This window comes from Diuraphis noxia, unplaced genomic scaffold (assembly GCF_037042655.1).
Source record: "Diuraphis noxia isolate RWA-SAM2 unplaced genomic scaffold, SU_Dnox_SAM2 contig0001, whole genome shotgun sequence".
NCBI lineage: Eukaryota > Metazoa > Arthropoda > Insecta > Hemiptera > Aphididae > Diuraphis > Diuraphis noxia.
In genome coordinates this window covers 29,469,781-29,490,536 of record NW_028301711.1, presented here as the reverse complement: position 1 = coordinate 29,490,536, position 20,756 = coordinate 29,469,781, and the positions used below count along the sequence as shown (strand labels likewise).

The window sequence follows — 20,756 nt, the reverse complement described above, 5'->3', positions numbered from 1 at the left end:
ATTGCAAAAACTGTTTCACGCGGTAAAGAACTGAGAAAGATACAGTTATAACTATAACATATATATATATATAACTTATATCAGAATGGGAAATCCATTACATTATTGAGATTATTCCTAACAGCCATATATATATATAAACAATAACACGCGACGTTCCGAATAACAAATTACGTAGTACCTACATATACTATAATAACAAAAATTAATAAAATTTACTACAATTATTTAAAAATATACCGTATTATATTGTGCAAGACAACTCTACAAATTGCTGATACTATTTCTATAAATTAGATACACAAAAAAATAGTATCATGATTAATACTTCTTTCAATTATTTATTATAAAATTGCAATAATAATTTATTGTAAAAAAACACGGACCTATTGGGGGGAGGGGGGGCATTAGCATACGCTGCAATACTCCAAATGACGAGGGGCTGCTGATGTACGTATATTGTACATCGATAATTCTATACAATTCAATATTGTAAAGACCAAGAGACCTATCTTAGAGGATGTCAGCGCATTATTTGTTTTCTCTTTCTGGCTCACTCGTAACATAGACAAAACGCATTTACGAAGAATCATTTTTTCTGTGCCTTTAAGTAATTTTAGAGTAAAACCTTCCATTACAAAAAATATAGAAAATAATATTTTTGAGGGAATGACATATCGATTTGTCTAAATATTGTCTCTTAATAATTTAAACATTATTTAAATCCACAGTTTTTTTTTTTGTTTATTTTGAAAGTCAAATATCAATCAATAAAATATAAAATCGATATGTCATTCCCTCAAAAATATTATCCTTTATCTTTTTTGTAATGGAAGGTTTTACTCTAAAATTACTTAAAGGCACAGAAAAAATTATTCTTCGTAAATGCGTTTTGTCTATGTTACGCGTGGGTCAGAGAGAGAAAACAAACAGTGTGCTGACATAATATAACATAATAATAATATATACATGATATCACTCAACTGGGCTACGATTTACCGCTGTGCCGTAAGATATTATCATCTCGAATTAGCTACCTACGTCGACTGTCGTGCACTACGTGGTAACGTGCCCACGTGCAATCGAGAGTCGTGACGTTCAAACGGCGAAAGCCGAGGTCTACACATTAAACGCTAAACATATCCCGCCATCCCGGTAAGTAGAATATGGTTATTAATAAAATTGGTTAATGAATGAATTACGCTAATGTTGTATGATTACAACGGCCAATCAGAATACGATAAAAGACGGACGACCGACTGCAGCGAGGCGCTGTGAACAGTGTGTACCCGGCTAGACCGTGTGGCGTGTACTCTGGAGTGCGATCATGAAGTAAAAATAAATAATAATATTATTATTATCGTGGTCCGTTCCCCATGCTAGCAGACGAATAGACGGTGTCACCCACCACAGAGTAGATGAACAACATTGGTAACTGACTGTGGTAAGGTTGCTTTATCTCGTTATTATTATAATATGTTATCAAAATTAATTCATTGACCAAAAATGCATGAATAATCAAGGTGGTATATTAATATAATAATAATATATTGGATACCATATTATTATACATATTTTATTTATATAAATTATAAATAAACTGACATAACCTCTTTAGTTTCAGTCCTTAGTCACCGTAGTAATATCAAATTCAAATACTATATAGTATTTGGTAATATACTACTGTAGTACTATGCTAGTATAATAATTCATTGACGTTTAATATCGCTTTAAGTAACCAATGTACGACTTTAATTTTCAAATGATTTAATTTTTTTTATTCAAAATACCGATTTGTAAGATTTAACTATTGAGTATCGACATAAGTTTTTGTAGGCAGTTCACGTTTCATATTTTCTCAGTTTAATATGTCAGATCAGAAGACCAACAACAATATCAAGTTTTGGGTTATAGTATCTGATGAACACCCGGATCAAAAATTTATACTACAGGATAATGAACCTTTAATGTTGGGAAAAAAACAACAAACGGGAATAGTCAATTATAGAATGTCGAAAAATCAAAGTAAATAAAATAATATTATAATATATTATATCAATACATTGTAGGTACATAATATAAATTAAGTTTATTTTTGATAAATTTTTACTATCTATACTAAAGTACATAGTAATTTGAATTGATAATCATGAGTGACATAATTATGTCATAATTAAAATAAATGTTGCTGTTTTGTTACCGACTGCTGTTTATGTTGTTTGGGTGTTTAGAATAGATACAATACCAACAAAATTAAATCATAAAAAAAACATATTATGTTTATACTTTCTGAAATATAATTTTGCTCAACATAACATTGTTTGAAGTTTATTTTAGCACCTTCTCATATAAGAATTTTCTGTTTTATTGGACACCTTTTTTTTTTTAAATTTTTTTGTTTTAACAAATTTAGTTAAGCATGCTGAAAACAATAGCTGAGTCAGATTTTGTGTTCATATTTAATTTTAAAATTATAGCTGATTGAAATTTATGGTATTTTCATATACACCTGGTGTGGTCACGCACTCTCTGCACTTGCTATTAAATCACAAACATCACTAAACTGTGTAAGATTGATTTGGTTAGATCTTGGATTTTAAATACCTATAACTTCAAAACACATACTGACCACCAAATTCTAACTTCTCTATCAGCATGCTTAATTACATAGGTACTTTAAAACAAAAAAAGGTGTCTGGTAAAATAGAAATATACCTTATTCAATATAGTTATTTTTAATGCTTTAAAAATAATTTATTACACCTACTTATTACCTATTATTTTTTATTTTGAATGTTGAAAAATTATTTATAGGTATTTTTTTTTTTATCTAAAGGCAATATTGCCTTGTCGCTTCAACCAATCTTCTCTATTTTACGCTAGTCTTTTCATATCAATATAGCTCTTAAGAGTTAATAGCTTTTTCATGCTTCCCAGATTTGTCTCTCTCGGCCATCCTCTTCCTCTTTTCCCATTTATCTTCCCTTCCATAATATTTGTAATGAATGTGTTATGTCTCATAATGTGTCCGAAGAACTTAGTTTTTCTTATTTCCATCATTTTTATAATTTGTCTTGGTTCTTTTATCATATTTAAGACTTCTATGTTTGTTTTTCTTTCTATCCAGCTGAACTTCATCATTTTCCTCCATGTCCACATCTCTAATGCTTCCATTCTTCTTTTATCTAGTGTGCTTAAAGTCCATGACTCACTACCATATAGCGCTACACTCCAAACATACGTTTTGATAAAATGCTTTCTAATTTTAATCGATAAGTGTTTGCTTGTTAATAGATTTTGTTTCTTGGTAAAAGCTTGCTTTGTCAAAGCTATTCTTCTCTTTATCTCTGTCGTGTATTTATTGTCCTGCGTAATATGATTACCTAAGTAGCAAAATGATTTGACTTCCTCAATAGGTGTGCCATTTAAACTGATGGTTCTCCGCATTTCTTTTCCACATTTGTCTACTATTAGAATTTTGGTTTTTTTGGCATTTATTTTTAATTGAACTTGTTCTAGGGCTATTGATAAATTTGTCAACATATTACTCAAATCGCGTTCGTTTTCAGCTACTAAGGCTATGTTTGCGAATTTTATACTGTGTATTTGTCTTCCATTTACTTTTACACCTTTCGTTTTTTCTATAAATTGTTTAATGGCACTTTCAATAAATATATTGAACAGCAAAGGCGACACAGAGCATCCTTGTCTTACTCCTTTCTTAATCAATGCATATTTTTTAACTTCTTTTATTTCAATTTGGGTCTTTTGTTGTTTGTATAGTTGGAAGATAATAGTCTATCCCTCCAGTCTATGCCTATTTGACTCATTGTTTTAAATAATGTTTTCCATTTGATGTTATTGAATGCCTTTTCTAGGTATATTTATGTTTTATTTATATTTTATCACTTAATTTTAATTTGTATCAATTTTTAGAATCAAATTAAATCATAGATTAATATTGAATATTTGTATATGTTATTTAATCTTAGTTCTTGATTTAATTAACTATTATTTATTAATTATTATTTTTTAGTGAAAATTGTAGCTGACTATTCTAAATTTCGAGTATGGGTTCAACAATTAGGTAAAAGTAGGTCAGCTGTTAATAATCAAACTATGATGAAAGGAGAAAAAAGAATCTTAAATCACGGAGACAAAATAACATTGTTGTATAAAACCAATCACATTTATCATTTGGATTTTATAACACCTACTTATGGTATAGACTACAACCAAAGAAACACTTTTTGTTTAAATAAAGAAATTATGTCTAAAACACCTCCCTCAAATCCTACATTGATATGGGATGATAGAGATGGTACATTGTTAGTTTTTAACAGTCCAAATATTGTTCATAAAGATAAGGTAAGTATTAATTAATTGAAACTGTTTATTTAAGCTATTTATTTTAGAATTTTATATGATGTTTAAGATAGCGTCATTTGATATGGACGGAATGCTTAGTGTTGCTCTGTCTGGCAAAGTTATTCCTGATGATGAAGATGTTTGGAAAATGTGTTGCCCTGAAGTTACTAGATCTATTAAAAAATTGTCTGATGACGGTTACAAAATAGTGATATTTACTTATCAAGGAGATATTTTTGGTGATATAGAAAAGGAATATGCGTTAAAAAAAAAAATTGAAAATATCCCTAAATTGATTAAAACACCAGTTCAAGTATTTATAGCTTCTCAAAAAGATATATACAATAAACCTGCACCAGGAATGTGGAATATTTTAGTCTCTGACGTAAGGTTATTCTTTCTTTTTATGTTACTAGATAAATCATATTTACATAATTTTATTTTAGTTTAATGGAGGTGTATCTGTTGACATCGAAAATAGTTTTTTTTGTGGTGGGGCAGCTGGTCGGCCTGCTCGTTTCGATTCTGATGGTAAACCAATAAAAAAAGACCATTCATGTTGTGACCGTTTATTTGCCATAAATATAGGTCTCAAATTTTATACTCCTGAAGAATACTTTTGGAAAAAATCTACTGCAGAAGTTTTTGCATTACCAGCGTTCAATCCAAATGACGTTCTGTCAAATATTCTTTACACAAATTTATCATCCACTGTTTTGTTTTCATCACATAAAGAAGTAAATCCTTTTCAATATATGCAATTTATAATTTTAATAATAATTAAAATTAACTTTTAGATGATCATAATGGTTGGTTGTCCTGGTTCAGGAAAAAGTTATTTTGCGGTTAATAAATTATTCTGTCACGATCGTATGAAAATAATTAACAGAGATACACTAGGCTCGTGGCAAAAGTGTATTGCTAAGACTACCAAGTACTTGAGTAATGGTAGTGTGAGTGTAGTGATTGATAATACAAATCCGGATGTAGGATCAAGAAAGCAGTTCATTGACGTAGCTAAAAATTTAAAAATCCCATGTCGAGTGTTTTTAATGAAAGTTTCCAAGGAACACGCAAAACATAATATCAAAGTAAGAGAATAAAATATATTTTATTAGAAAATAAGTTAAAAATCTCTTGACAGATCAGAATTTCTAGCTCACTTTTTTTTTAAGTTTGAGTTTAAGAGGACGCCACACCCGTATGTGTTGTCTCCATCTTACAATTGTATAACATAGCAAAATCTGTTTAGCGCAGGACAACTTTTCTCCCTCAATATTTTTTAATAGAATTTTCAAAATTTCACAACGCATAGGTAAGAACTTTATCTGTGTCATAGCGTCGTTATTTTTTTGATAGCACAAACCAATAATTTTAAGTAATTTAATGAAAAAATAAATGTATTTTCTTATGCTTATAACTTTAATTATATTTATGTTATCAAAAAAATAACGACGCTATGACACAGATAATGTTCTTACCTATGCGTTGTGGAATTTTGGTAATTCTTCTATAAATACAAAGGGAGTAAAGTTGTCCCGCGCTAAACAGATTTTGCTATGTTATACGTTTGTAAGACGGAGACAACACATGCGGGTGTGGCGTCCTCTTAAGACTTTACTCTTTAGTAACATAATACAAAACGTTAAAGTCGTTGAATCATATTGTTGTGTGTGATAAAGATAGCAGCACCATTCTTATCTGCTGTCTTTTTCTAACACGCTATCTCAGTTATCTTTATATTGGTCTTATGGCTGGTGAGCATTCCAGTTATCATATAGTTCAATGGTAATAACTATAAAAAATAATAAGGGTTTATAAGCCGATTATTGATTTGTATGTTCGACCAAAAATTAATAAGGAAAAGTGTAAACAAACACAAAAAACTTCTCTTCAATCGTTTTACTGGCTATATTTAAAAATGTATTGAATAAAAATAAACAATTCAAACACAGAAAATCTAAAAAAAAAATTGTTTATAATTTGTTGGTATTAAAATATATAGGTGTTGACATTTAAAAATCCAAGGTTGATTCATGTTTATTATGTAACAAAAAACGTGAAAATCTCATACAAATTATTTTTAGCTTTCATTAAATTTCAAAATTTCAAAAAAAAAAAACTTCTAAATAATAAGTGTCTAACGGTAAATAGATCACCCTGTATAATATATATTTAGCAATATGTGCTGAAAGCACGGGCACAATTAAGATATGCTTAGGAGTGAGTTATCATTACTCATAGTCATTTTTGTATACAATGGTTGAATATCATTGAATTATAATTTAACACATCTATTGGCTATTACAGTAACCCACATGAACTTACAATATGCTCTGCTGAGGCTTTGAGCAATACCTCTTTGTTCATTTATTTTTCCTTTAAGATATCTTACCAATCATTTTACTTAATAAACCGATTTAAGACTTTTTAACATTTCTGAAAACAATTAAGATTTTTGAAATTTTGTTTTTGAAATATTATTTTGAATTTCTTCGGATAAGTTTATTTGAAAATAATATTCTTACATTTTAGTTTTGAGTTAAAAAATTGTATGTATTGATTTTAGACTAATCTGTTTTTTTTTAAACTGAATTTTTATAATTTATGCTGAGCACAACAAGTCTATTTGAGATGAATACATACAAAAAATAAAATATATTATGTAAATAATATTTCCTAAACTAACAGAAAGAGAAGCCTTCCAACGATAGTAGCTTATTAAATACAGAAGATACCGCATACCGCTTTTAAGACTCAAATTGGGAGCAGCACTTTAAGATTAAAAAAAAAATTGTTATACTAATTTAATATTTTGAAAAAGAATATTTTTTCTCATAATATTAGAGTTCTAAGTAGTAATTATCTTTTAAAAAAACTAAAGAAATCACCAGACATAAAATATTCATATTATAAAAATGTAATGTATTTAATGCTTGAAATTTTAATAGAATAAATCTGAATTCTACGCATAGTGGGGGGAGCAAGCTTCTTAAAAAATGACACATTCACTCTTTACTTACATATGATAAATGCATATGAATATATGAAACTCAATTTTACATTTTACATTTTTTACTAAAGAGCTAATTTAAAATAAAACAACTTTAATAAAAACATAAATTGCATTTTCTTTAACTTAAAATAACATTTATTGATAAAAAAAAAAAAAAATGTAACATGCATAAAAAATATAAATTATAATTATATTGACCAATGTTTGGTTATGATTGGAGCATTCTGGTATACCTTACGAATAATTTGTTAATTGGGTTGCTTTTTAACCGCCATTAGACGTAGGGAGACTCAGTCCTATTGTGTCCTCCTCTACTTTAACTCTTGCTTATAAGCAGCATCTACCGTTCTAACATAAGTTTAAATTAATTTTTTAATAGATTAATGCTTTAACATTTTTTTGAATAGCAGATAGAGTTATCACTTACCTGGTAGTATTATTATTGAAAACATAAAAATTAATGTGTTTATATTATATATAATATACACAATAGTTTGTTTAACAAAATATGTTTTAAATCTATAGGGTTCATAGTATAAAGAACTAATTAAGTAAGTTAACATGATTATAAAAATATTATATTTTTAAAGTTTGAAATTTATGCATTTAAAATTCAGTGGCGCCGAAGTCAGTTTTTAGAGGTATTGCAAAGCATACCTGCAAAGCAAGACCCACCCACCTACATTAGGTTGGGCGACTGTCCCTCAATTTTTTTCCACTTATCTATCTATAATTTTAACAAACAAGAGTTATAACTTATAAGTACATTTAAAGATTGCCAGCAGGGTCGTGTTAAGGGGGATAGTAGAGTATATAAACCGGTAGCATAGTGGGCTGAAGCTCCCCCCCCCCTGGAAATTACTCAATTGTTAGCGTTTAGGGTAATGGTTCATCCTAATTCATAATGTTAGCTATGATGATAAATAAAATAATTTATAACTTTCATAAATCAAAATAATTTTAGCCAGTGTGTTTTGTAGGCTTATTACACCCACCCACTCTTAATAGGTATTGCAACTGCATAGGGATCGGCGCCACTGATTTAAATACATATTTTATCATACAATATTTGAAGTTATATTTATTATTCACATCACTATGTTTTTATATAATGTATTTTAACAATAACTTATTCACACTTTTTGTAAATATTCTACCTACTTTAATTTATTTAGTTGTGGTTTGATGTATTTTTATTTTTATAGTTTCGAGAATTAACTGATACATCACACCCTAAAGTATCGGGAAAGGCAATTGATTTATACTTGTAAGTATGAGTATAATAATTTTACATACCTGTAATTTTTATACAGCCATATATAGTAAGCCTGGTCCTCCACACGAGTTTTTCTCAGCAAGGCCCAGTAATATTTTGATATTAATTTAAAAAAAAAAAATAATAATAAATATTAATTTCTAATGTAGTGGATTCTTTTTGAATTATTATAGTATTTGGAACGTAGTTCTTCTTAACATAGCATAATATTTAAAAACTTCTAATTAATATGTATTTAAATATACAATATTAAATACGTATTATGTATTAAGAAATAAAAAAATTAAAAATTTGTTTATAATATAATATTATTTAAATAATTTTTTTATTTGTTTGGAAATTTGAAAAATATGATTTCAGTTGAGTTTTAGATTTATTTGTAACTATTTATTTCAAAGTTAAAATATTAGTTGACAACTTCAAAAATATTTTAATCGAACTATAATTATATGTTTTCCTTATATCTATGCAAAGAAGTTGTTATGGCTTTTCAGTTTTTGAAAAACTTAGATATCTAATTTATAAGGTATTGCAATATTTTTGATTTTAGGATTGTAAAAATGATTAAATATACCTATACAAATGAGACCTATAGCCTGTACAGCTAAGTCCCTAAAAAAATCAATTCAATTTTATTATATTAAACAATTCAGAATATTATGGTTTAAAGTAAAACTGTTCTAAAAATAATTGTCAAACAAACAGAAATTTTTTTTTGGTACTGAATTTTTGGTTATTCTTTTTTAAACTAGAGTGGCCAATCCTACACTAATGAATTTGGTTATTTTGGTTGCTGTGTATTAACTTATATAAGTTGGGCAATGCTATGAAATAACTATATGTTTTAATATTAACTTCAGTAGTTAAAAGTAATAACTTACTAACAAAAAAAATCTCGTCTGAATAATGTATAATATCTTACTGTTATTTCATAATTATTATTATTAAAAAATCATTATTTGTGACTTAAAAAAAAAATAATAATGTATTTGTGGGTTTGGCTGTTAAGTGATACTTGCATAATATCAATTATCACTAGTATATTCTTTCTAAATTATTTAAATTAATGCATTTTGTGTTTTTATTGTTTTAACATGTTTTATTATTTTTTAGTTCAAAATTTCAAAAACCAACCAAAAAAGAAGGTATTATTGAAATAGTTCCAATCAATTTTGTTCCTTACTTTAAAGATCCCAATCATGAAAAGCTTTACAAAATGTTCTTGCTTTGATGTAATTGTTGTAACCAAAATGTATTTATTTCAAAAAATTTTTATTCATATGGAATCCAATATTAGACATAACAGTATTATGTTGTTTTAAGCATTAATTCATAATACATTGATAAAAGCTCTACAAGATGTTTTTGTTTTGTTATACTTAAATTGTTAAGACTAAAATGTGATTATCTTAAAAATGTTTTGATTTATACAAATTCTTATTAGTCATAAATATAATATAATATTTATAATATAGTTTAAGCATTAATTCATGACAAATTATTTTTATTTGTTATAATAATTTTTACAGTGTTAAAACCAAAATATAAGTAATTATTTTAAAAGATTTTTGACTTGTATATAATTTTATATAATATCTATCTTCTTCTATACAGTAGAACCTCTCTAATCCGTCACCTTCGGGACTGGGGGTGTGGTCGGAACGCAAAAGGGTCGGATTATCAGAATATACAGAACATTTTTATTTATATATTACATACAAGATTATATTAGAAATGTATTATATTTTGTAATACTTAGAAAAAAAGCCAGTTATAGATTTTTGTTTAGCAAATGACATTCTAGACTTAGCTAAGCTAAGGAAATATTAAACTAGCAATTAATTGTATGTATCTTCTATAAATTGTTAAATCCAAATTGTACTTTTTAAATTACATACATAGTATTCATATCAATAATACTAGGATCGGATCAACCCGAGCGGCGGACTAGCCAGGGCGTACGAGAGGGGTTCTACTGTATATATAAAAACGGATTCTGTCTGTTGGTTATTTATACAATCCTAAATAGCTGTACTGATTGTGACAAAATTTGGTACAGAGATTTAGTAGACCTATGAGCAAAAGATAGGCTAGGTTAAAAAAATAAAAAGTGATAGGCCCCACCCCTGAAGGTGCTCAGATATTTTGAGATTTGAAGTTGCTATTAGTTTCAATAATAATAATTAAAAATAATTAGTGTGAAAGAAATCATTATTATTAGGTATTTTTTGTTTCTATGGCATTAAAAGTTTTATTGATATTTTGTGTTGTTTTTTTTGTTATAATAACGCCATTTCTATGCAGTTATGTTCCTCCCTAAAAAAGATCGAACTGTAGTTCTACGCACCAGAAGGGAGAACAAAAAATATTGTGTATCCAAATACACTTCAGTAAATATCATTCAATTGAATACTTTGTCGCACTTTTCTCTATTAAACGAATACAATTATAAGATGATAAACTAAATTGAATATCATTGTAAGATTCTAAGCAATAATATACTAAGTAATAATTTATTACTTAGTATTTAAACCATTATCTATCTATATGTATAAAAATATACTGCTAGCATAATCACAGGTAAAGAATTTAACACACAGTTTGAGACATATAAGAGGTAGGATTTTTAACGAGCTACGAAATACACGGGTTCAGATAGTTAGTCATAGAAATATTTTGTTATTTTAAGTATTGGCTCACAACAAATGTCATCAATTTGTAAATAAGTTTTTGAAATTTAATCATGAAGAAAAACAAATGGCTTATAATTTATTGACTATAAAATTGTTTTTAATCTATTGCTCCTTTTTTGTAATATAATTAATAAATTTCTAATAAAATACAGTGACAGATATGAATAACTTACTTTTTTTATCTTTTAAATTTAATATTAGGTATTTAAGAAGGTTTACTGCGTAATATTTATCAAATATGCAAGTGGAGGGGACATTGCAAATTTAATTTCTAATTAGAATTTTAATGTGATTAACATTCCCACTAGCGGGACTGTGAAATATATAATACTGGTAAGGCTTATAATTTTTTTGTTATCTAATAATGACCGCAAATAATTTACTTTTAAATAGAGAAAATTTTTTATTACTAAATTCACTAATGTAGAAATATGGAGCCAGATTGAAAGGATTGAAGTCATGTACTTGCTGGTTTGATTTGCATTAAATGAATGTATCCATATCAAAGCTGTAGTGAAATCTTTCCAAGCATAGTACTGGTGGATTATAATATAATCCTTGTGTAATTCGATGATAAATCGTAGTAATTTAATAGCTAACACAGTCTCACAAAGTTCAAAACGTGGAATAGTGAAACGTTTTGATGGAACAACCTTTGACTTACCTATATAGTTATGAGCTAATTATGAACTTACTTGTGATTTTTTACTCGAAGTTATATGGCTGCTGCATAACCTTTCTCTGAGCTATTGAAGAATGCATGAAGGTGTACTTAGTTTTAGACTTTAGTTGTAGTTATATATTATATATAGTTGTTGCAAAATCTTGTGTTATACACTATAAGGAATAACCTTGATGGACTGGAGACAAACTAATATGTCTCTTCCATAAAATATCGAGATCAAAAGATAATGGATAATACTGATTTAGTTTGGTAATTTTAAGGGTTGCATAAAATGTTTGGTCCAAAAAGTAATCGGATAGGGCAAGCCTATATAGGATCGAGTATTCCATATTTCAAACAATGTCTGGATAAGAGTAAGAGTAATAAGAATAAGAGTAAAGTAATAAAGTAATAAGAGCACGATGTGAAAGTATATTTAGTTGATATCTTCAATTTCAATCTAAAAACTTTCAAATCGGGTTTTTCATTGTGACTGATTAAGACGTGGGGCCGATGGACATACTGCAGCAGCAACTTCTGGAACATATTGCAATACTCGAATATTGTTACTTTCATACTTTCCGAATTCTAATTGTCCCGCTATACTCGATGAGTTCCGCTTGACAATTTAACACGTCTTCCTCATAATACGCATCAGTAAATATGCTATTCATGCATTTTTTGTTTTATAGTACTACTGTTAATGGATATGACAATTCATCGGTATTTATGAGTTCTCGAATGGTATGGATTTCCTGAAAGGGAGCTGCAGAAATCCCATAAGTATCAGAGATAGTAATCATCTATTGGAGAGTCTGTAAACAAAGGTGCCAGGTTTTGAAAATGTCATGGGAGACTCACGATTTTGTAAAGACATGTAGGTACAGCTAATTTTACCTAAATAATATAATTTTCTTTAAATTGAATGTTAAACAATTACTAAAACAATTTGTTGTTTTATATGTTATAACATTTTAATAGTATTAGCAATTTAAATTTAAATCATAAAAAACCACAAGATAACAATTAAAAAATGTGAATTTTATTTTTTAAGTTACAATGTTTTGTATAGAAAATGTATTTTTCCGCACTTTGGAATTATTAATGAATTAGTTTTCAACAGTTTCTAAATTTATTTCTTCATCAACATGAACATGAAGAATGGAAATATTATTTAACCGTGTTTGACTCATAGTACTCCTTATGTATATCTTAAGTCTGCAAAAGGCAGAAAAATATCTTACTGATGTACACGATGACACTGGTATAACTAACATACATAGTATTTTGTTTAACTCCGGTAGGTATGTCATCCAATATGTGCACGAGTGCATCATCGTTCTTTATTAGCTTCAAGACATCATAAATTACATTTTTTATTAGCGTTTTCCTCGATTTTGCTTCATCCAAAAATATATTGTGTAATTGTAATTTATCAGTATCAAAGTCAGATGCATAAAATGTAATTATATCTTTATTTATTATGTGAAATTTATTTCCCAATGATGAATCTTTAAATTATTCATAAATGTTCAATAACATTTTGTTAATTAAGCGAATGTTACATCATCTCATAGAATAAAACTGTGTATTCTTTAATGTCAGAAAATATATGTGGTTCATCACTCTCTTCAATAAATCGCATCGGTAAACTTAAAAATAATTAATATACATAAATATTTAAAGTTCAATTTTTGACAAAATTCATCTAAAACTTGAAAATGTATGTTACAAAACTACATTTTTAATTGATATATTGTATATCACATTAAACATATGCAATATTTGAAAAATTAATATTACGTGAGTTAATTTAGATATGAGAAAATTTTAACGCGATAGCTATAAAGCAACTTGCGCTTGAGGTGTATACCTTTTTTTTATTTTTAATGTCGAATAATAATTGATACGCAAATGATGTACAACTTTTTATACGGCAACGCGCAAACGATTTATAACCCAAAAATCGAACGATACGTAACTGTTTTACAAAAATGGTAAAAATTAACATGATATGCAAACGACAATCGACGACTACGACTACAGGCATAGGCGTGCGCAGACATTTGGTTCCGGGGGTGCATAGTATAAATTAGGGCCTACAATAATTTTGAAAGCCATTATAGGTACAGCAAAATTTATATATATATATAAAATGCACTAAAAATAATTTTATTTTATTTTATACATTGTAATAAAATAAATATTACATCAAAATATTCTATGAAATTCGACAATATTATCAGCGAACTGAGTAAACCATTTATAGCTTATTAATAACTATAATAAAAATGTTATATATAATGTTATAGAACACATGATTCTGTTCGAAGGGAATTCTTATTTTTCATAAAAATAAAAGCATATTAATACTGTTTTATAATACTTGAAAATTTCAAGATTTAAAATTTACACTTAAATAATAATAATAATAATTATAGGGCCCTTGCTGTTTTGTGTGAAGAGTCCGGGGGTGCCTTGGCACCCCCGGCACCCCCTGTGCGCACGCCTATGACTACAGGTCATATAATATAATGATTCTCGGCTTTCAATACAATTCTTCTCCACCCGGATGTACTTTAGATTCATTTCTCCAATTCTGACTACCCAGCTGTTGCAGATCCCCATATTTACTTCATTCAACCATCAACTTCTTCGTCGTCCTTGCCTTCTTGTTCCTTCCATCATCGCATGCATTATTCTGTACAATAACCTAACCACCTTTTTCTTCCTGCTAATGAATCTTACTTTATTTTGTTTTTCTAAGATTTGTTCTATTTCGTTATTATTTCTTATCCTCTAACCCTATTCTTCAAAAACAGCACCATATATTTTCTTTACTACTTTTCTTTATTTAAATATTCATTTTCAATATTTTTAATTTGTTGCTATTCGCATTTGATAATGTCCAAGTTTCGGATCCGTAGCTCAATGCTGGCTTTATAAGAGTTTTATATAATTTCATCTTTGTGACTTTCGAAAGCTTTGATCTAAAGAGTGAGATATTGGCCAAGTATTCGAGATTGCTAGCCATAGTTCTTTTGTTTATTTTTTCGGACATATTATTACTATTATTGAGTACAGAGTCAAGATACTCGAAACTCTAAACGATTTCAATGTTATAGCGCCGATTTGTAATGCTTTGTAGCTTTCGCTGTGCTTCCACTGCATAGAGTTGCATGTCTTACCTGTTCTAGTTTTTAATTCCATAAAACTTCCCTTGCTTTCAATATTAAAATAGGTTTCTCTTATGACACTTTTACTTCTTGCTATTATTACAATATCATCAGCATATGCGCAGATTTGCCACGATTTATTAATTATTAATGCTTCTAAATCTGATCTATATAAATGTTTAATTTCAAGCTTTATATTTCAAAATGAGAATAAATAAATAAACAGATAATTTAACAGCTGCGGCTGATCACAAAACTGAAAATTAAAATTAATATAATCAGCTGTTTAAAAGAGCAACGGAAAGAACTAGGTACATAAACGTTATGACATGTTGGATACAAACGGGTATCTTAGGTTCCAAGGTCATGATTCATTTTTATAGTATAGATTTCAAGTTAATGTTACTAGGTTTCCTCTACCAGCCGAAGATTAATAATAATAGAATTTCTACACCATAGAAAAATTAGCAACTTTATTATACTTTTTAGATTCTAAGGGTAACGACAATTTATAATTATATCAATAACTTATTAATTATTACTATGACAAATGAAATCAACAGTCGCAACAAATATCCGAAAAACATGATACATGAACCGATTTATTTGTATGAAACCCAAATATCAGTATAATTTATATTTTTAAATATTATTAAGAGTAATTCCCCAATTGTATAATTCTCTCCCCCATTTCTCATTTAAATATATGGAATCTATTCAAAATCTGAATTTTAGAATTATTAAATATACTCAAAGACTATATTAGACTATATTTTCAAATTCTTAAATTTTTTTGTACTACTTAAGGAGCGTTCTTTGATGATACAACTTCTATTTTTCAAATTAGTAGGTACTCTCTTTTTTCTATAAATTATGTATTTGAAAATTTTTCAACTCAAAAATCGAGTGACTAATATCTTTGTTATAAAAACGTTTGTATTATAGATAATATAAGTAGTCCTAATAAATTGTTAAAAAAATATGTAAAACTAGTTAAACCTGTACTCTCGATAGACCGTTAAATATTAGAACCCCTTATATGCCACAAACTGAGTGTTAAATTCGTTTCCTGTGATTATGGCAACAGTATATTTTTATACATATATATAGATAATGGTTAAAATATACTAAGTAATAAATTATTACTTAGTATATTATTGCTTAGAATCATACAATGATATTAAATTTAGTTTATCATCTTATAATTTTATTCGTTTTATTAAGAAAAGTCTGACAATTCAAATATTCAATTGAATGATATTTGGGCATATCACTTTTCAACTTAGCATATCTTCAGCCCATAGGTTTAATATATCTCTGTACCAAATTTCGTCTCAATCGGTTCAGCCATTTTAGATTGCATAAAGGACAGACAAACAGATAAAAATCCATTTTTATTTATAAAGAAGAAGATATATAGAATTGAATTTGGAATTAATATTTATTACCTATATATAATTGGGCCATTTTTACAAATTATTAGACTTATTTTAATAACCAAAATCACCATAGACCCCATATTTTATAAATCTATACTACCATGGGACTTTTATTCTTAGAACATAAAATTAAATAATTCAAAAACTGCTTGTATGAATTTAGATTCTGATTTCTGATATGCCAACATTTTCAGAAAAATGATCTATTGTATAATTTACAGTTAAAAAGGGGTATTCTCATTTGAAAAATAGAAGAATGTATCTTCTCACGTCACTCCATAAGTAGTACAAAAAATCTTGAGAATTTGAAAATATGGTCTTAATGTATGTTTAAAAATTCTAAAATCAGATTTTGAGTAACTGTATTATTGAAGAAATAAAGGGCTGTGGATGCATTGTGAACCACACTGTATATTATATTATATACAAGCAACAATATAATTTTCATCAGTAAAATTTTTTTTAAAATTATATAGAATATAATACATTTAGGTATAATACAAGTATTTTAATATTTTGATATTTCAATCACCATTTATTTAAAATTTGAAATGCCAATACTATTTTAAAATTATTAATATTACAATCACTTATTCTTTTTCAAAAATATAGAACGTCAGTAAAAGTCCGTTTTAGTGTCCGTTGACGGTTTTACGTTATTTAACCTAACTTAACCGACGATTAGTGGGATTTTTATCGGTAGAATTTGAACTGGACATTGTATGAAGTGACATTAGTGAAATAATTTAATAAACATTGTCTTATTTATTAAATATAGTTAATTTTATTAAAACTGCTTATATTAATTATATTAAGTAGGTAGTAAAATTAAAGACGCAAGTAAATAGGGATCAATTGTCTAGAAGGGACACTTGCATTTTAACTATCTAGGTTCATTATACATACGTAGACAGACTATATAACTCAGTGTCGTAATTATTGGGGTGAGGTGGGATTTGGGTGTTGTATAATATTTGTTGACTGGTTATATGTATGTATGTATGTATGTATATATATATGTATGTATGTATGTACGGGAGGCTTACATATAAACGCTCAAAACTGTTGGCTCAGGGTAAAACGAGTGTGTGGCCATTTCGGTTCTCACGATGGTCTACTTGACCAAAATGGCTGGGTCAGCACATACCGAAGGCCCCGGACGAGCTGTTGCGTGGTTACGACGAGCCCGGCAGTGGTCGTCAGTCGATTCAAGTCTGGCGGAAAGGGTGAACGATACGAGCATTACTCCGCAGAGCATCCTTTAAGTTTTATAACAGAGCGTCATATAGTTTTAATCAGATCCTCTCATAATATTATGATATCAGTGTTAGTTTATTTATTTCTACAGTGTTTAATTTAATAAATCAGTAGGTAATTATATATCTACTCAATCCTCATGTTACTTCATTTGATACCAATACTTAAGTTTTGAACGCCATACGACGGTGGACTACACTTCAACTTTAATTATTATAATTAATATAATAATATACGTAACTATTATGTAGATACTATAAAGTAGAAATTATTTATAAAAACACAACTCCTCTAATCTACGAGTTAGCTGTAAATTACTAAGATTAAAATTACTTAAAGCTAAAGAGTTCTGTTCAATCATTATTGCACAAATATATTGAAATACGGCATTAAGATGCAGCAGAATTCGTATTCATATGTATTTCATCAAGTTAAGATGTATGATGCTAACATAATTTGTAAGTAGTACTTAGTTTTAAAATGATAACCATTTGAAGTTATTTTGAGTACCTATTTTAAGCTTACGCTGATTATTCAACGAATCTATACAAATTTAATAAAATTATGTAATTAATTTTGATACGTTTATAAATGCACATACATTATTACATCACAATGGTTGTACTGAGAGGTGCTTATGATATATATGAAATATTTTTTTGTGGGAGGGGTAAATATTTCAACACCACCCTGACAATAACATGACCAAATTTTGCCACTGATATAAGATATGACTACACAATTAAGTAACTACCTAATATTATGCAAGACAGAGTATGTTAATTATTTTTTATCTCGTTAACTTAAATTATGAAAATAATTATGAAATAATGAAATAACAAATTTTTGTTGTTGTTGTTTTTATACACAATTATTTAGTAGCGCCATTGCTACGACAGATGCAACACTGCTACAACAGGCTGCCGTAATGCTGTGTAACACAACTGTTATCGGTTCAGTTTTCACTAACCTAACGTTGCAATCCTGAGATGTCGTCAACCAGTTTGCTGATTGCTGTTCTGCTGAACAATAGTTGAGACGCGAAGTCGCGAAGTGTCAACTACCTGTTCGAGACGACGCTGTGTGGGCCGTCACCCTTTTCCAGACATAAAATTGCTAAGCGACGCCTTTGCGCGTCCATCGCTGTTTCATTAGTCCACTCTATCACTTGTTCAGAATACCTGTGCTGCGACTTATGTCTTCATATTTGGTTGCTGCCCCGTTTTTCAATCACGCGTAAGCCATTTCACGAAAAAGTTGCCACCATCGGATACTATATCTACTGCACTCTACCGTGAACATCACTGCTGTAGCCGTCTTCTAGCTTCTTCGAAGGTATAGCTAATCAGTTTTCAACAATTATTTAAAATTTGCTAGGTTGAATTCATGTGAAATAAATGCACTGGGTTGTTTGGACCATATGATTTACATAATTTTGAATAGGTTTAGCCTAGCGATTTTCCGGTATTAAAGTGATTTTATTGTTTGAAAGTGTTATCATAACCGTGTTGGTGCTGTTTGGGATTAATCGTCCCGGTATAGGGCGTATTTTCTTCGATCATCTCGCAATCAAAATTGTTATCGCTACGGTTGATGGTGACAGTCGATCGCCAAGTCTCTACAGTCTGCAGCATATTATCCCGAACCTGTGGGGCTCTACCAGTTTCCTGCGTAGTTTTACATTTTTTTTCGTATTCACCTGTTTTAGTAATCATTATCTAATCATTAAATTGTACGACTGGACCTGTTATATGACAAAAACAGATTAGAACAAATTTCCTCGTTGGTGCGTAATTACTTCAAAGGTGCCAAGAAACCACAAAGCAAATTTGTAAAGAAATTCTTTTGTTTCGGTGTCGTATTTTGAGCTTAGCCGTTTTTATCCAATGATAGGTGTTTTGTAGTTTGTTTTATCTAATTTTTGGTGGTTATTGGATGTTTGGTAATTCAAATTTTAATTTTGTGCACCTATACTATTTTATGTTAAAATTTTTTTTTTCTATATGATTTAACTGAACAAATAATTAGCAGAGTAGATTAGATTTAAACATTGTTTATACGTATTGGTACTTCTATAGTTTTTATCTACAGGTCTAAGGATACTTGGAGGGATGGAGGGGAAGTCTTAAAATAAAATAAAAAATGAAGAATACTTTATTATTATAACGATATGATGTACCTAATTTAGGTTAATAGGTACTGCATTATTTTTGATACGTACAAATTTTAATAGTTGGGATATATTAAGTATAAATATATGTTCTTATTGACGTTTTAATTAAAAAAATAATAAGTAGAGTAGATTATGTTTGAACATTTGCTATATTAATAGGTATTTATGTGGTTCTTACATACAAATATACAGGTTTGAGTATTCTTGAGAGATAGGGGAAGACTTAGTCTAGTAAAATACAAGACATCCATCGAAAAAAAAAGGATATCATAATATCTCCATTTAGGTATATATAAGCAATATTAATAAATTTTTTGTTATGTAATTAAAAACCTGTTAAATGTAAAGTATAATATAAATAATAAATAATAAACATATCAATTACAGATATAATATTTACAAAATCTAATACAGTTAAAAACTCGAGAACTGAAAAACATATTTCAAAGATCTTACTATTACGTAGGTAGTTACTAACTTATAATAAATCTACTAAATATTGTTGGCATTAAATATTACAATAAATATTTAGATCATGTTAGAATTCAGAAAATATTAATTGTATATTTTACAATTTTACTTTATATTTTGAGAAAGTTATGACACCTATTACTTAAAAAAATAAAATTGTTTAATACTTTTTATTTATCTGTTTAATTTTAGACAAAATAATTGGTTTCATTGTGATCATTAA

General features: G+C 28.2%; 1 protein-coding gene across 3 annotated transcripts; it reads left to right on the top strand.

The window, feature by feature from the left end:
• Positions 1-944: 944 nt before the first annotated feature.
• Positions 945-10,038, top strand: LOC107167497 (uncharacterized protein F21D5.5-like). 3 transcript variants are annotated; one of them, XM_089216070.1, is made up of 8 exons: positions 945-1,155; positions 1,235-1,444; positions 4,037-4,368; positions 4,436-4,753; positions 4,815-5,105; positions 5,166-5,459; positions 8,590-8,651; positions 9,774-10,037. In XM_089216070.1, exons 3-8 carry the CDS (start codon positions 4,120-4,122, stop codon positions 9,889-9,891), a joined length of 1,332 nt encoding a protein of 443 aa, XP_089072196.1. In that variant the 5' UTR covers positions 945-1,155; positions 1,235-1,444; positions 4,037-4,119; the 3' UTR covers positions 9,892-10,037. The 3 variants fall into 3 exon arrangements, with proteins under 3 accessions (XP_089072196.1, XP_089072189.1, XP_089072183.1); XM_089216057.1 differs by lacking the exons at positions 945-1,155; positions 1,235-1,444 and adding an exon at positions 1,642-2,025 and having other exon boundaries at positions 9,774-10,038; XM_089216063.1 differs by lacking the exons at positions 945-1,155; positions 1,235-1,444; positions 8,590-8,651 and adding an exon at positions 1,637-2,025 and having other exon boundaries at positions 9,774-10,016.
• Positions 10,039-20,756: the final 10,718 nt, after the last annotated feature.

What these genes read in the sequence shown, in the direction of transcription:
- LOC107167497 (XM_089216057.1), top strand. Translation starts at nt 1,869, where the DNA reads ATGTCAGATCAGAAGACCAACAACAATATCAAGTTTTGGGTTATAGTA. An exon ending in ATATTGTTCATAAAGATAAG is followed by an intron (nt 4,369 to 4,435) that starts GTAAGTATTAAT and finishes ATGATGTTTAAG; the next exon opens with ATAGCGTCATTTGATATGGA. An exon ending in TGTTTTCATCACATAAAGAA is followed by an intron (nt 5,106 to 5,165) that starts GTAAATCCTTTT and finishes ATTAACTTTTAG; the next exon opens with ATGATCATAATGGTTGGTTG.